At 36.2% G+C, this 17253-nt stretch overlaps 2 protein-coding genes across 3 annotated transcripts; one reads left to right on the top strand and one right to left on the bottom strand.

Moving 5' to 3' along the window:
* Positions 1–200: 200 nt before the first annotated feature.
* On the top strand, positions 201–3207 carry LOC147395639 (uncharacterized). Of its 2 annotated transcripts, none has more exons than XM_086451242.1 (3): positions 201–477; positions 672–781; positions 874–3207. In XM_086451242.1, the coding sequence occupies exon 3, from the start codon at positions 977–979 to the stop codon at positions 2915–2917; it is 1941 nt and encodes a 646-aa protein (XP_086307368.1). In that variant the 5' UTR covers positions 201–477; positions 672–781; positions 874–976; the 3' UTR covers positions 2918–3207. The 2 variants fall into 2 exon arrangements, with proteins under 2 accessions (XP_086307368.1, XP_086307367.1); XM_086451241.1 differs by having other exon boundaries at positions 675–781.
* Positions 3208–5534: 2327 nt separating this feature from the next.
* Positions 5535–16777, bottom strand: LOC147395640 (flowering locus K homology domain-like). The gene is made up of 7 exons (XM_086450310.1): positions 16618–16777; positions 15511–15800; positions 10472–10724; positions 7940–8088; positions 7546–7830; positions 6329–6523; positions 5535–6016 (listed from the first exon to the last, which is right to left on the bottom strand). Exons 2-7 carry the CDS (start codon positions 15790–15792, stop codon positions 5846–5848), a joined length of 1335 nt encoding a protein of 444 aa, XP_086306436.1. The 5' UTR covers positions 15793–15800; positions 16618–16777; the 3' UTR covers positions 5535–5845.
* Positions 16778–17253: the final 476 nt, after the last annotated feature.

The following is a 17253-nucleotide window of genomic DNA, read 5'->3' on the forward strand; positions in this document are numbered from 1 at the left end:
ATAATTAATAAGATCATAAAATAATTATAAATTAATAAATAATCTGAAAACGATTTGATTCATTCATCCAACATTATATGACTCGGACGAGTCCACTCAGTAACTCTGAGTAGACCAAACCAAAGTCGTTTACGTGTAGGAATAGAAGTGTAGGGGTATAATTGTATAAATAGGAAAAGATTGTGGATATTTTGACCTAAATACCCTCTTTTTTATGGCGTCTTTGCCCTAGCTTTTCCTTCTCTCCTCTGTCGTCTAATCTTCTGCCCCCTTTACCCCTGCAAATCTCAATCTCCCAATCTATACCCCTCTTTCTTCCTCAATTTCCCTCTATTACCCACCTAAAATCCCTCTCTTTTTCAAACAAAATTTCTCACTATTTCTCTCTCCTCATCTGTTTTTCTTCCAATCTTCTTTAAACCCTAATCTTATTCTTCTCAGATCTGTTATTGCTTAGGGCTATCTTTTACTCTTGAGGTTTGGTTTCTGGACTTTAATTTTATTTTATTTTAAATATTTTGGTGCTTTGGGTTTAATGTTTTGGTTTATGAAGATGTTGACGTGAATGGGTATTTGTTTTTTTTTTTTTTTGTTTAAATTTCCAATTTTGTTTAGTGGGTTTGATTCAAATATTTATAATTTGGTTTTTTCTCTTCTGAGTTGGTTTATAGCAGGTGATAGTGTTCTATGTCTCATCGGGAAATTTGGAGGGGTTTTGATTTATTATTCTTTCCAATTCACGGATTCGAGAAGTGATAGACTAAGTACAGTTGAATTCCTGGTACTTGTGTACTTGCACTTATTTATTTGTATCGTTGTTTAATTCTTTGGTTGTATTTGTTGATTTATGATAGTTGTTATTCTTCTAAACAGGCTTGTCTCTCGATATCGGGTTGAAAGTTGGGATTTTCAGCTATAAATTAAGAGTTTGTTACGTAAGGATATTGGTATTTTGTTTGTTTGAGTTATTCCTTGAATGGCTAATCACGAATTGATTCTCGGGCAGAACCATGATTTAGTGCTTGGCCATAACAGACAATTAGCGATCGGGCATAATCATAATTTGGATCTAGGGCAGAATCATGTCTTGGCTTTGGGGCATACCCATGATCAAGAACTGGATTTAGGACATACCCATGACCACAAACTGGCTTTGGGACAGACCCACGACCATGAACTTGGTTTAGGACATACCCATGATCACGAACTAGCGCTGGGCCATACCCATCATCATGAAATGGGTTTTGGACATACCCATCACCATGAACTGGATCATAATCATGAGCACGAGAATGAATTAGGGATCGGTGGTCAGAACCATGAACCCGATACTGATGATCAAGACCATGATCATGAATCCGTTATGGCTGCACAGAACCATGAGTTGAGTTTGCATGAGAACCATGAATTGGCTGTTATGGAGAGCCATGAGATTGATCAAAATCTAGACCTTGCTATGGACCAGAACCAAGATATCGATGTTGGAGCGTCCCAAGATATTGTTGTTCAACAACCCCATCTAGTAGTAACTAGTCCTGTCATTCAGGCTCGGTCCCTCGTCCCGCTTCCCGACCATGAACTAAGTGTGGGACAAGAGTTTCCGGACGTCAAGAGTTGTCGGAGGGCTTTGAGGGATGCGGCCATTGCCATGCGTTTTGAAGTACAGACAGTGAAGTCCGATAAGACCCGTTTCACTGCCAAGTGTGCAAGTGAGGGATGCCCATGGCGTATTCATGCTGCGAAGCTTCCCGGTGTTCCTACTTTCTCTATCAGGACCATCAACGATGCTCATACATGCGGAGGAATTGCTCATCTTGGACATCAGCAAGCGTCAGTCCAATGGGTTGCAAACACCGTGGAACAGCGACTTAGGGAAAACCCACATTACAAACCAAAGGAGATACTGGAAGAGATCCACCGGGTTCATGGGATCACCTTATCATACAAGCAAGCTTGGCGAGGAAAGGAACGGATCATGGCTGCTGTTCGTGGATCATTTGAAGAAGGATATCGTCTCCTTCCAAAATACTGTGACCAAATTAAACGGACGAATGAGGGAAGTATCGCATTGGTATATGGGAATCCGAACGATAACTGCTTCCAACGCCTCTTTGTCTCATTTTATGCATCGATATATGGTTTTGTTAATGCGTGTCGGCCTCTTCTTGGTCTTGATAGAACTCTTTTGAAGAATAAGTACCTTGGAACCTTGCTTTTCGCCACTGGTTTTGATGGAGATGGGGCTTTATTTCCGTTGGCGTTTGGAGTCGTTGATGAGGAAAACGACGAGAATTGGATGTGGTTTCTATCCGAGCTTCATAACCTTCTTGAGGTTAATACGGAGAATATGCCACGGCTCACGATCTTGTCAGATAGGCAAAAGGGCATTGTAGATGCAGTGGAAGTGAACTTTCCAACTGCTTTTCACGGGTTCTGCTTGCGACACCTCAGTGATAGCTTCCGAAAGGAGTTTAATAACACAATGTTGGTCAACTACCTTTGGGAAGCCGCTCATGCTCTCACTATTATCGAATTTGAAGCCAAAATATTGGAGGTAGAAGAGATTTCACAAGACGCTGCTTTTTGGATTCGTCGAATTCCACCTCGTCTATGGGCTACTGCTTACTTCGAGGGAACACGGTTTGGGCATTTGACAGCTAACATTGTTGAATCATTGAATTCTTGGATACTTGAAGCGTCTGGTCTTCCAATAATCCAGATGATGGAGTGTATACGTCGGCAACTAATGACTTGGTTCAATGAAAGACGGGAGACAAGTATGCAGTGGACTTCAGTACTAGTGCCCACTGCCGAGGCACATGTTTCGGAGGCTCTAGAGCGGGCACGAAGTTATCAGGTTCTCCGTGCAAATGAAGCAGAGTTTGAGTGGACGTGTGAAACGAGTTGTACATTGTAGCCGTTGCAATCAGACGGGACATTTTAGAACAACTTGTGCAGCACCTATATGAATCTTGGATGTCAACTTTTAGTTAGCAGAGTTGGGGTAAATTTAGTTATCATTGTGCAAAAATAAAAATTTAGATTTCTTTTTTATGTGTTTGGGGATTCTCCATTAGTTTTTATCATACTAAAATCAGTATATTTCCCTTATCCTAACGTTGAGGTGTGGTTTAAGCTTGATATAATGTGCTTTCTCAGATCAAGTTTCATCTTAATAATACAATTACATCAAGATTTTGTTCGATTTTTTTTATTTTTTTAATCTTTTAGCTCTGAAAGATGAAATAGTGTCTTGGCATTTCTTTTAATGGTTTCTTGTCTAGAGATGATTCTCTAACTTGACCTTTTGAGTTTGGTACTGCTGATCATACCTGAATGTTGACAGTTTTTACCACCTCTGACTTGAGAGTTTTGATTCTTTAGCTGTCTAATATCTGGATTTTATATTTATGATCAAAGCTTCTTGTGATTTTCTATTTGTCCCTGGTGTTCATTAGGTTTACCCGCATTGATCGGAAGTCAGGTTATCAACTAATGATGAATCAATGATTAAATTAGGTATTTATTCAAAATACCTAAAGACCCATCTAGAACTTATATTACTAAATCAACATTTCATCGTTAATTGTTGTCAGTCAATGACTCTCGACTTTCGATCAATGGAGCAATGTTATCTAGCATTTTTAAAGTGGGTAACCTGAATATTGCCAATTTTCATGGCCTGTGGGGATTGCTGACGTCAACTAAATGCCCTTTGTATTGCTCTGCATTATTTATTCAAGAACATTAGCACGTAAGTTTGCGATATTTAATTCAAGTTGGAGAGTTTTAAGTGGTCGGCATATATGTTTCTAGCCCTGGTTAGCTCTATTCTGCATTATAAGCTTCTGTTTGCTGCACCTTAGATTGCCAGGATTTCTTTTTTCCATTTTGTAGGGGTGCTTTACGTCACATTGATCGCTGTGATTGCATTCATGTCCATCTCTATGGTTAAAATGATGTGTGTGATGTATTTGCACCATTTTGATATGTAAGATCCATATGGCGTTCTTGAAAAATTCTCTTCGCAAAATGTTGGAATGTGGCATCCACTATGTTTCACGTATGCTTTTGCCCACGAATGTTTATTCTCTCCAGATTATTACCACCCCAACAATTAAAAATCAACTCTCTTTTTGACATTTTTCCAAGTACTATATGGGCAGAATCCATAGTCCTTTGAAAACAAATTCATTATAATTTTACATGGTCTACGTTATTAGAGCATCACTACTGGTTTTAAAAATTATATTTATGTTTTATTCATGGTAAAATGTGGTTTGTAGACCTTAGTCATTTCAATTTGACTATATGATCGGTTGGCAAGTAAAATCGAAAGCTCCAAGCAGTGGATGGATTTGGGTGGGCAAAATATGGTGCTGTAAAAGCATCTCCAACAGACTCTTTAAAGTGCGTTAGCTCTTTACTTTAAAGAGAAAGTCGAAATTTCCAAAAGACTCTTTTTACAAGTAAATGATAAAATAAAGAGGAGACTTCCACTTTGGAGGCTTAATTATTTTAATGCTAAAAAGGTGAAAAATATTTTCCAATCTTATTAAAAGTTGTTGGGCCCATATGAATTATCAAATTGACAATCCAACATAACATCCTTTTATATTTCTTGACAAAACTCCTAAAAAAATTGAACTTGATCCAAATTGTCTGCTTAAAATTTAAATTTAACGGTGAAAAATAATATTTTTTATCTTAATTATTTTTTTCAAATTTTTTAGAATTTCTTTCTCTACAAGTCTGTGGTATCAGATCATATTTTTGAATACCAAGACATGAACTCACAACCCTTGGTAGGATTTAAGTAGGTTGTAACAAATATTTGTTGTAAAATAAAATAATATTGAATACTACAAATAGAAAAAGAATTATTCCAGATCAAATTTTACACTAGTTAAAATAATTTTTATTAGTTTTTTTTTTCTTTTTTAATAACAAAAAAAATACTCATTAATTTAAAGAACATTGTTAAATGATCTAAAAGGCCATTTGCCTCGCCCCAACTAGCCGGGGCCTACAATACCCCCCATCATCATCATTGCTAGCCTCCCAATCTGTTGTTTTGCAGCTTTTAATAAAATTCATAATTCTGTATTAATTTACAACCATTGTGCCACATCTTCAAATCCTACTACTAATTCACTATTGTGCCATGGCCGAGAATCTGTCTTATTCCATTCATTGCCTCCCCTCCCAATCTGAAACTTGTCAGTGGCGACAAACAAATGGGATACATGGCACAACCATTCATTCCATCTTCCAACAAGATATGTTATCAATGCTTTCTGTCTAGATCGATCAAAATCCTCTTGTACATCCAATCAACTAAAGAAATAAAAGGTAGCTCCTAGATTCAGCAATAAGTCCTCGTGCATATTATAGTACTGCAACATGGGAAACCTCCGAAACTAACAGAAGTAATATCAGATCAAAAACCATTTAAATTGATCAAATAGGAGATCCCATGTCAAGCAGTCAAATAGCGATACTGTATGATGCAACAGTAAGGCAAAGGTACAACATTTAAATAGAACTTACTGTCACTACCGTTGCAATATAATCTCTCTGATTGTTAAGTCACAGAACATCATAAAAAAGCAAACTACTAAGAATCACAATAATCAAAAAAGGGAGTAGAGCTGCTAAAGGGGAAAGTAAAAGCAGAAGCTAAGAGCAAGGTTCACCTAATGTACAGAAGAAAACTAAGACTAGTTTTTCTAGTTCATACGAACAGACGGTGAAACTCAGCATCCTAATACATCATCGCTACAACTGCCTCAATTGTTAAACTTGCTTCAATCTTGACAACCAATCAATCAGTACTTCACCAACCTTAGTACCCATAGTTGGTGCCATAGTTGGGGCCGTAGCCTGGATTGTAGGCTCCAGCATTTGCAGCGTTGGATGGAGGGGACGAATACACGGAACTGTGGGTCGGATACGAATTGTCGGTAGGCCCATTCAATGTGTTCTGCGTTGCGCTTGCAGCTTCAACCATGAAATTCTGTAATATCAATGGGTGTTATTGGCCAAATAATAGTGACTAGTTGAGTACTTGGAAACCAGCATCAAAGGACAGCTAAAACTGAATATTTATTCTAAAAGAAAACAAGAAGAGAGAATGAAAAGAAATAAAAATGTTCAACAAAATCCAAAAACCATAAAGAAATGGTGTGTAGTAAGTAATAGTTGGTTTGCCAATATAATCTCTAATAATAATGCAGATATGCGATACAGATGCAGGTGTCAGCTTCATGGAAATGAAAAGGTAATGACATTATATGGAAGCGAAATGAGGTTTTAATAAGAATTATGCCTGTATCAACTGCTGAGCAGCTTGGACTTGTGAAGCAGTTCCATTAATCTCAACAGTCATCTCACCAGGAACACCCCTTGTTTCCTGTATCGTAATAGTTGCTCCACTGGCACGCCGAATATAGCTAATATTTGCACCAGCTGTTCCAATTACTGCATCAGCATACGAGAGTGGTACTTGCATATGTTGGGTGACCTGAACACAGAAAAACCCATCTTCAAACTTAGTGTGCAAGATAAACTCAGTTTCACAGAAAAGTTGAAGAATCACCAACCCTTAAATGTGAAACATTCAACTTTGGGTCTTTTGGTGGGAAAATGCTGAGCTCGCAAACCAAAAAAAGGCATGGCCTTCTATATATATATAGGGAAATGTTCAGCACCCTAAGTTTTACCACACACTTTAACAAACGTTTTTTGTCCTACATGGGTTAGAAGTTTTGGAATGGGCTGATTTTTGGTGAGGATGATCTCTATGATTAGAAGATCATCCTCCCCAAAAATCAGCCCATTCCGAAATGTTTAGCCCCATGTTTACAAGTTGAAAAATCGTGGACCGTCCATTTTTGTAAATCATTTTTGATGGGTTAGAAGTTTTGGAATGAGCTGATTTTTGGTGAGGATGATCTCCTCACCATAGATCATCCTCACCAAAAATCAGCCCGCATGTAGGACAAAACGCGTTTGTTAAAGTGTGTGGTAAAACTTAGGGTGCCGAACGGGATCCATATATATATATATATATAAAGGAAACAATATTCCTTCTATTTAACAGCTTTTATAGCCGACCAGTGTGTGTGTGCTATGTTACCGGGTCCCTAATATAGTAACGAACCGTGAACTGGTATAAGCTGAACCAGTTTGAGATTCGGTTTGTAGTGGTTTTGGTAGAAAACAACGAACCTAACAAACCCCCTTATTTTGGTGAATTTTAGAGATTCCCCCATGGTTTGGTCAATATTAGACAAAACCCTTATTTTAGAAATCCCAAGATTGGGTCAATATTAAATATACCCTTTTGTTTTTAAACTGATGATATGCTACATTGACCTGCTATGAAATTAACATAAGTGACTTAAATATCCGCCATTAACTACCTCTGCAAACCAGGTTTGCTCAAGAGTGGCGAACCACCAAACATGAACCTGAATTCAATCTGAGCGTACCAGGTAACATAGTGTGTGTGCGTGCGTGCGAGAGAGAAACATAAATGAGAACCTGTGTGATGATTGGTTGTGGTGGCTGTGCATTGGATGAAGAACGAACCCCGACATTCACATCTCTTCCATATAAAGATAGACCCTGATGAGTCTGGTTGTCCATGGGAGGAAAATCAGCTGGAGGAGGATAATAATTATCATGTTGCCGTGGAGGCATCATATATTGAGGATTCGGTCCAAAACCAGGACCACCACCAGCATTTGGAGGAAAACCTTGAGGAGGGCCCCAAGACTGGTGTGGTGGGGGCATGTTCTGCTCTATCTGGGAAGGTGGCCTTTGCATCTGCCAGTTGAAGATTGTAATATTTAAAACAGAATGAATTAATTTAAGACATCAAACAAAACTTTGAATAAAAAAAAAAGAGGTTTTTTGTAGATGAGAGAACACTTACATTTACTTCAAACAACCCAATTACACTCCGGTCAACCAAAAACTTTCTCAGATGTGATGCAGTTAGTTCAATTGCTTTGTGCACACCACTGGGCTCCCCTTGTATCTCAACAATTCTGTCATCTTGCAGAGCAAAAGCTGGTAGATCTTCTGCAACAATTCAAAAACAAGATTGAGAATAAGAAAGTCCAGAAATATAAGACACAATCCAATATCATAGAAAGTCACATTGCATACAAATGCATGCAAACACAAGCAGATAAACACTCCCGTGTTCAATGGGAATGAGCATTTTTACATGAGATTACCAAATGCAAGTTGAGTATTTTAATCTTTTGGTGTGAGTTGTTTGAGGAGATCAAGTGTGTCTTCTTAGAAGACTTTTGATGCAGGACGATGACAAGAGATAAGAAAATAGAATTTGATTTAAGCAAGATAAGGGGGTATAGGGTAGATTTGGTTTAGGAGATTAATAAGTTAGGGTTAAAGAAAGTAGGGAAGGATTAAAGGGTAAAACAAAATGGAGTTTGTAGGTTTCAAGAATCAAGAATCAAAAATCAAGAAAGGAGTTTCAAGATTCAAGATTTCAAGATTTCTTGAAAAAAATCAAGAAAACAAAATTTATGGGTTGGGTTCTTGAAAGGATTAAAGGTTTCTTGATCTCTCACAAATAATAATAAATAAATAAAATAGAAAAGATAGATTGAAGAAGAGAGGATAAGAAGAAAATTAAAAAAAGAAAAAAAATGATATTTACCTTTGAATCACCCCAATAATTTGCATGGCATCATCCATGTTGAAAGCACCAACATTCAAAAAAAATAGAAACTTCTTGTTTATTCCATTCATTCTCCATAAATAAACCCTAATACAATCTATAAATAAAGAAAATCAACTAAGAGTCCTAATAAAATTAAAATACCTAATTTTCGTAACTTTCTCTCTCCTAAATTTTCGACACTAATAAACTTAAATAAAAAGCATCCTAAAATTATCAAACTGCCCCTAAATATTATACTAAGATCATGGACCAATAAAACATGAAAATAAGTCAAAAAACATGAAAATAAAGCCTTAAAATAGAAATCTAAATAAAAATTAAAATCTACTCTTCAAAATTTGATGTCCCCATCAATTCTCCTCGACTAGGAATATTTCGCCACTGGCTAAATAAAATTGTAGTAATTCTCATCATCAGTTGCATTCCGCAATAACTTTCTTTTCAGATGTTCAATTTGTAATCTAGTAGGCTAACCTATGACTTGTAATCTCAACCACTTTTTTTTAATAATTTAAAAGCTCTTTATATCTTTAGAAAAAGAGGTTATACTAGCAATTACAAAGTACAATCAGCCTAGAGAAGGCATAGAATATCATCTCTTCAATGGATTATTGGAAAAAATGTAATTTACGTGAATTTGAGAAGAGAAAGACATGACTAATGATATATGTAAATAGAATGCTAATACGAAGATACCTGAGTGGATTTCAATAAGAGACCGGTAGTGAATGCCATGGATGGAGCTTCTGGTTTATTGTCTATTTGAATTTCAATGGAGAAGACATCTCTTGGTATTTTAGGGATACATTTAGGTATGTGAAGTATTTGGATGGCAATATTAGGTATCTTAATTAGAAGAGGGTATTTTAGGTATTTTCTATAATAATTTGGATGGATGTTTCAAAATGTCATGTGAGGTCAAGGTTTCAAAAAGTGGGCCTTTAAGATTGGTCCATATCTTTAAAAATACGACCTTTGCAATCATTTTTCCCTTAAATTAATGCAATAGTTTCTCATCACTTGCCAAAAAAAATAAGGACTTGTGGAGATCAATCTAGTTGGAAACAAATCTATTTTTTACGGATAATTTATTTTAATAATAAAAAACAAGAGAAAGGCAGCCAATAAGTTCACAAGCTACAAAAGAAAAGACACAAAAGCTCCAACACTCAACCATATCATAGGAGATCCCACTTGAAAAAAGAGTCCTCAATAAATTGCTTAAAGATCCTGCTTCAATAGAACCAACCCCAGATAGATGTACACCCTTTCCCTAAAAAGACGTTGTTCTGTTATAGCAAGATACCCCAACATACGGCAAATGGGGTTAAGGACCAAAAAAAAATATTTTTTATGGGATGTTCTTTTGAAACGCCAACTGTGAAATAGGGAAACACGAGAAGAGGGACAATGCCAAAGAATTCTGAATAACGATAGAAAATGGGCCCATACCTCTCAAGAATAAGAGCAATGGTCCACATAGTAATACTTATGCAAACAAGTGTGATAACTGCTACAAATTAGCCTAAAATCTACACATTTATAAAATGTCATAAAAGAAAAAGAATAGAAGATATATAGCTGTCAAATTGTTATCCTGAAGAGCCGACACAAGGTTCAAACAAGCAATGAGGCAAGAATAATTAAAGCAAAAGCGAATGAAGAGAAAAGATCAAAACAATAGAAATATATTTGCTTTAATAGGCAAGAACCAAACAATTCTGAACAAAAATAAAATACTTAGAAGAACACCTGATCCAAGAACTCGAATAATACAATTTGATGCCTCTTGAATAGATTTTATCGTGGCTCCCTGCTTTCCAATTATGCTTCCAGCTTGTGAAGCTGCCACTAGAAGCCGTGACGAAATCGTGCCACCAGCATTCAGTGGAGCATGGGAAGGATCACCATCCAAACCATCAATAATGCGCTTGTGAACCCTTAGCAGACCATCAATTGCAGGAGGAATTGAAGCATCCGGCTCTTCCCTTGCTGAAATCATTACCTTTTAAAATTGCAGAAAACGGTGAAAAGTCAATGTCTAATAGAAAGCTTTGAGTTCACAACAATTTGCAATTCTTTGAAACTCAAATGTATAAATGACTAAGTATTAGCCATAAAGATACTGTACACACTTATATTCTTTTCTTTTCTTTATGGTTTGTGTCAAAGGAGGGGAAATTGTGTTTACACAAGGAATAGTACAAAATGAAAATGGAGATAACTCCCTGTATAAGATCTCTATATACACAGCTCTCGGCCGAGAAATCAGCTAAATCACTATCATCTTTTGGCCTAGAGAGACTTAATGATCCAGCCCCAATTTACATATTTTAACTTTTGAAGCATCTATAAGCACTTCATGCATGCTCTTGTGAAATATGAGATTATGCTTATAATAAATTACAACATCATGATGTTCACAGCATGTGACCTTAAGATCTTATGGATAACCAACTTTTTTATACCCTTAGTATGAATATGGTTACTTTGTTTTCTTCTTTTTTTATAGGTATGAATATGGTTACTTTCTAAATAATACTTACTTTGTGCTAATCATTTTTTGTGTTGAGAGCATACTTAGATATCATATTAATACTGAATGTGACAGTATGTTTCTTAAAGTAGTTTAAACAAGTGTTGAAAGATAACATCCAAGTTCTGAGGTTACCAGAGTGAATGCAGAGCTTCCTTGTACGGATGCAGTCTGGATCTTTGGTTCTTCTAATTGGAATCACTTTGGTAATTGATTTGTTGCCTTAGGTTTGCGGACAGAACCTGCACGGTTAGTTTTGGTTATTTGGCGGAAGGTATCGTATTTAGACTTAACATAATTTTTAAGTGATATTTTCTTATCTTTTCTATTCTATTTCTTTTTTCCCTTCTTATTTATACGTAAAAAGTTCCATTACAACCCTATGGAAAAGAATTTCCATAAAAAGTTCAATTAAAATAAAAGAATTTTTTTTATGCCAGTACTTTTTTAATGTCAAAATGAAGTTCATTAAAGGTTATGTTATTTGACATTATCATTCAGAACTATTTATGGGGCAAAATAATTTTGCTATTTCACTGGTACAGGCTTAAGTAAGGCATTCTCTCTATGTGACTTCCTAAGATTCCGACTACCAAGGACTTCTCAAGTCCCCTATATGATGATTTAACTAAGCCATTAGACCCAAGTGATTCCATAGCTTCTACAGGGTTTAGAATCTATAAAATAAAAGCAAAATTTTCAATAAATGTCCTGCGAAAGTATAACTTGTATGCATATAATACTCTTATAATGTTATGTTTCAGGTGAAAAACTTGTGATATTTGTAAGTACCAATAAATGCAGTGCATCATGATCTACATGTGGCAGTTAGTGCATTGTACGCAAATCTTCACGAAGATTGATAGGTCAAGCCCGATTAACTGACTGACAGACCCAAAGCTGAGCGAACTTCCTGAACTTGGGACACATGTCTTGATCAACGCATGGCAACACCCATTGAGTGCCACATAGCACATTAGATAAGGAAGATTTTCAAAAATTGTATCCAAGTTCAGATGAACTTTGATTTGGAAAGAAAACCAATCAGGATCCCTTTAAGAACTCATTTGTGCTGTATAACATCTATTAAAATACCCCTCCTTCCAAAACCCATCTCAGAGGAAGTGGAGAAAGCAATTCTATGAGAAACCAAATTAGGCTGCGTTTGGTAAAGCTACTAAAGAGTGCTTTCTTGACTTTTAACTTTAAAAAAAAAAGCAAAAATAAAAATAAAAAATGAATGAGCACGTTTGGTTCAACTAAATAAAAAATACATTTACAAAATAGTTTTGAAGAAAAAGCATTTAAAGTAGAAGTGATAGGGAAACATTTCTAGTTAACGATTATGCGGGGAGTAGAATTTCCGCCATACATTGTTTGTTAGTTCAAAACTTATGCCTTATAAATTTCTTAGATAATAGACATCCCTACGAACACAAGGACAAGTGAGAAGTACATGTAAAATTTTATCAACTTTAAAGGCACAAATTGGATGCATTCCTAAATACAGAATGCTTGATGTAAGTTTGTGATATTTATTTTTTGGGCCCACTAATCCTATGAACTGATCTTTGATGAACTTATACACAAATACCCAATTATATTGGAGACTTAAATATCATTAGATTAAAAAAAAATCACAATTGGTCTCTAATAATTGTTTTGATGTTTTTTTCTACGCAATCAATCTATGATGAACCTTCTTAAAATTGCAGCTTTGATGAATGTGAGTCTAACTGGATCTCTCTCCCTCTATTTGTTCTTTCCCACAACTCTTTCTTTTGGCAATTTCTTCTCTCTCTTTTATGGCTGATCCAAACAATGCTGGAAATTTAAGAGAACACTTTGTTACCTAGGAAGATCTACTACCCATGTTGTTTTAACAACCTAAAACTGAGTTGACTCGTCTGAGACATCGTATATTGAACGAGATAAACATTTAACTCCATTTATAATTACGTCTTAACATATATCTACATGCAAATAATTATAATAAAAAATTAAATAAGGTGGATTAGATGATTCTTACCAAACGGACTTTTGTTGTTTAAAGTTAATATACAAAAGTTATTCTTACCAAAGTGTTGTTTCAAAAGTTACTTAAAAGTCACATAAGTAATACCATAAACATCCTTAAGTGAATCGGCGAAGTGCCCATGGATGTACTAGTTGATTTCCTAGCGATGAACCACATAAAAGAGTTGTGCATCTTCTCTCTCCTTTCTATGTTCTCCATCCCTCATTGTTACCCCAGCTTCACCGTCTTTGATTGTGTGCGCATAGTGATGCATTGAGAATAATATAGAAATACCCACACATGACAAGTTCAGGTCATCATCCCAAGCATGGTAAGTGCACAAGACTAGAGCTCTTTTGCGAGACCATGATGAGGTAAGGCTTTCATCTTGGCCATAACGAATGGATGATCGTTGGGGCCCCAACCATTATGAGGTCAAGGTTTATCCCAACCACATGGTTGATTGTTGGGAAACCATTGGCTATGTCCATGGCCCTCGGGCCGATACATGAACTTGGTTTCTCATATAGTTTCTTCCCCTACTTTAAAAGTAGATTAAAGGTGTTATCATGATGGATGAAAAACCAATGGCATTGGAAAATATTAAATGGTCAAGAATGTTAGTAATGAACACAAGAGATGTTCCCCCTTTAGTGAACATCCTGGTGAATAATATTTTTTTGATAAGTGTAAACCAATATTAAGGAAGGGGAAAACAGAAAGTACAAATGGAGGAGGCCAAGGTAGTCCCAAAGAAAGGACAAGCAAGGAAAAAAGAAGAAAAGGAAACTATGTTACGTATTACAAATAGAATTCCATCTAAAAACAAAATCATCGAAAGAAACCCCCAAGAAATCCTTGCTTAATTTGGACCATAGGTACAGATAGCCCAATATCTCCATGAAAACGCCTTACCTTACCTTGGAACACCCTGTTGTTTCTCTCTTTCCAAAGACCCTAAACAATGGCTGAGGGAAGAATAACCCAAAGGTGCCTTTTTCTTAAGGAAAAAACATTATAAGCCCACCCTTCTAACAAAGAAAGTAAATTGTGAGGTAAGACCCAATCAATCTGGAACTGCACAAGGAAAAGAGACCGAATATCTCTAGAGAAGGAATAATGGATTAGAGTGTGATCAACAGATTACCCATCCTTCATGTAGAGATGACAAAAATTAAGAGTAATCCAGCCCCGGATGATCAAATTGTCCATGGTTAAAATCCTACCTAAGGAGGCCAACTAAACAAAAAAACGAGACCTTAGAAGGAACTAACTTTGACCAAATGATAGACTACGAGAAAAACATATAATGGGGGCTTGGAGCCACCCAGCAAGCATATCATCAGCTCTATTAGTTTCTCTAAAAACAAAATAAAAGAAATAGAAGTAAAGAGCTTCTTGAGTTCCCTAATCTGGTGGACCATGTTCTCCTCCTTCCAAGGGCAATCCATCTGATTGGACAGAAGGTTTGATTGTAAAGGAGTATTCTCAACCTGTTATCTCTATTCAGGCCAATACACTATCATTTCCTACCTTTGTCATTTGGGGCTCACCTCCAACATTGCAATCTCCTTTGTGTAGATCGTGGACAGCTAAAAAAATAATTTGACATTCCACCATCTCTCTCTTAAGAAGATTGTAGTTGACCATTTGTTGATATGCACGAGTAGTAGGTAGACTGTGGAAGACCTAACCCTCCATTGCAAGCTTGCAAGGAAGGCGTAGAGTACAACATTTTAGTTCTTTGGCAATGGTTGGGACATCGTATTATGCTCTCAGAAGTTGGATGTCAGACATATTTCCTTCCTGCAGCAGGGCCATTTGGATTTCATATAGCCTTCGCAAGCATTCTTATCCCTTGGATCGTATTTTTGCTAGGATTTGTCCCTTTAATATAATGATACTCTTACTTGTAAGAAGAGTAGATTGAAGGCCTTTACACAACTAGATCATGATCATGAAAAACAAAAACAACACGCAATAGAAGACAAGAAGACCAACTTTTACATCGATCACAAAAACCTGATTGTTAAATGAAAATGCAATCACCAAAGAAAAACACACTCTTATTTGATAGTAAATTACTAAATCTTTAAAGAGATTATGAGTCAGAATAGTGCAAAGTTAACTCTATGCTTGACAAAAAACAGCAGAACATCACCGAACAAATCATGCAATTGTTGTTTACAAGTAAAAAGTCCATCAAAGAATTAAACAAATCTACCAGAAACAACTTACAGCTCTTTCTTGGGTTCCTGGGGGACCATCAAGAATCTTAATGCGAGCCCTCGTCTCCTCGCACATTCTTTTAATGAACTCTCCTTTGCGGCCAATAATACCACCAACTTTTTGTGCAGGAACCAGTAGTCGAAAAACACTTTCTCCAGGCCATCCAGGCCACCTCTTTTCACCGACTTCCACTCCTGCGTCATCATCATGTCCATGCTTTTGTTGAGTGTCTGAGTCCTCAGGCATACCAATCATGTCTTGTTCATCAAAATTCTCCCCAGACAGAGCCATATATCCCACTGATGAACGCCAAAGAAACGGAATCAATAAAATTGTATAGAGGCAAAGAATACAAATCACCATTATATAATGAACTCAAAACCAATTTATGAACAACAACAACAACCATGTTTCAAAATATCAAAATGTATCCAATATCAAACAATAACCCACCGAAACATTGAGCGTATACAGTATTGGGTTTTCTCTTGATTGATACATTGCCTTGAGACGCGATTTTAAACTTGCATTTTTTTTTTCCTTTAAATGGAAATTTTATAAATAAAAAGATAGGGAAATATAATTGCGCAAAAGGAGAACGGAAAGACGAAAACAAGAATATTAACATGCTCAAACTCCTAATTACTAAAATCAACACATGCAAACAATATCCAATTCAAATAAATAAAATAAAATAACATCAAAGACCATGACTCTGAACCTAAGAACAATGTATTAACCTAGAATCCAAGTTCACGACAGACCATTTAAAGATCTCACAACCCTAAATCAAATAAATTTTCACCAAAATAAAACATCATGAACAATTACAGAAATCTTAAAAACACACAAAAATAGGGGTAAAATAACATAATTTCCCTAACTATAGCTCCAAACCTATATTCCAAGAAACTCACAAACCCCAAACTTCTCTAGCTTCTTATAATTCATCAGAAGCTACAGATTTCATCTCTGTGTGCACTTGATACATTAAAAAAAAAAACCTGTAAGCCGAAAGGAACTTTCTAAAAAAAAATTAAAATCGAAAATAACGGAGAACAGATGGAGATTAGCCCTGAAACCCTAGAAAGGCTAGTGAGTTTTGATTTTACTTACAGTGTTAGCGATGAGAGAACGAAATTTAGACTGATTTGAGATCGACCGTACAAAAATAGAGGAGAGTAACGAGGAGGCAATTAGGTTTGTATTTGGGGATTTTTGAAAGAGGGTATTTGCCTATTCGGTGAAGCCCTGATGATGGAGATGATTTCGATGATATTTTCCATTATTTACTATTACGTCCTTCTCGCCTCATTTTTATTTTATTGAACCCTTTTAATGACTACTCTACCATCTTTGTATAATTTCCGAATTAGAAAGTCTTCACATGGTCATCACTCAGCTGACGTGGCACGAACATAAAATCATAAATATTTTTCCTCGGGACACACAACTGTACATCCCCATAAAAGACGTGCTGCAATGTATCCCGAGAAAAAAGATCTATGGTTCAGTGTCTCTGCCATGTTAGTCAAGTATTGACCGAGTAAGACTTTCTAGTTAGAAAATCAGCACTCTTGCATAATTCACCCAAATCTCGGTGGCCCGACCCCATGTTTGATTGGATCTTACTGAGTCGGGTCCACTCTTACTATCAAACCTCGTTCTCGCGCTTTGAGAGATAATTATTCTCAAAATATGGGAATTGGTTCATAAAATATTAAAAACCTATTTTACATAAGAATCTCATTC

This window comes from Akebia trifoliata, chromosome 8 (genome assembly GCF_017979445.1).
Source record: "Akebia trifoliata isolate Shusen 1 chromosome 8, ASM1797944v1, whole genome shotgun sequence".
Classification (NCBI taxonomy): Eukaryota; Viridiplantae; Streptophyta; class Magnoliopsida; order Ranunculales; family Lardizabalaceae; genus Akebia; species Akebia trifoliata.

Coding starts and splice junctions, on each gene's coding strand:
- LOC147395639 (XM_086451242.1), top strand. CDS start 977: ATGGCTAATCACGAATTGATTCTCGGGCAGAACCATGATTTAGTGCTT.
- LOC147395640 (XM_086450310.1), bottom strand. CDS start 15,792: ATGGCTCTGTCTGGGGAGAATTTTGATGAACAAGACATGATTGGTATG. Junction 10,725..15,510: donor CAGGAACCCAAGAAAGAGCT/GTAAGTTGTTTC, acceptor CAATTTTAAAAG/GTAATGATTTCAGCAAGGGA. Junction 6,524..7,545: donor CACAACCAATCATCACACAG/GTTCTCATTTAT, acceptor TTCTGTGTTCAG/GTCACCCAACATATGCAAGT.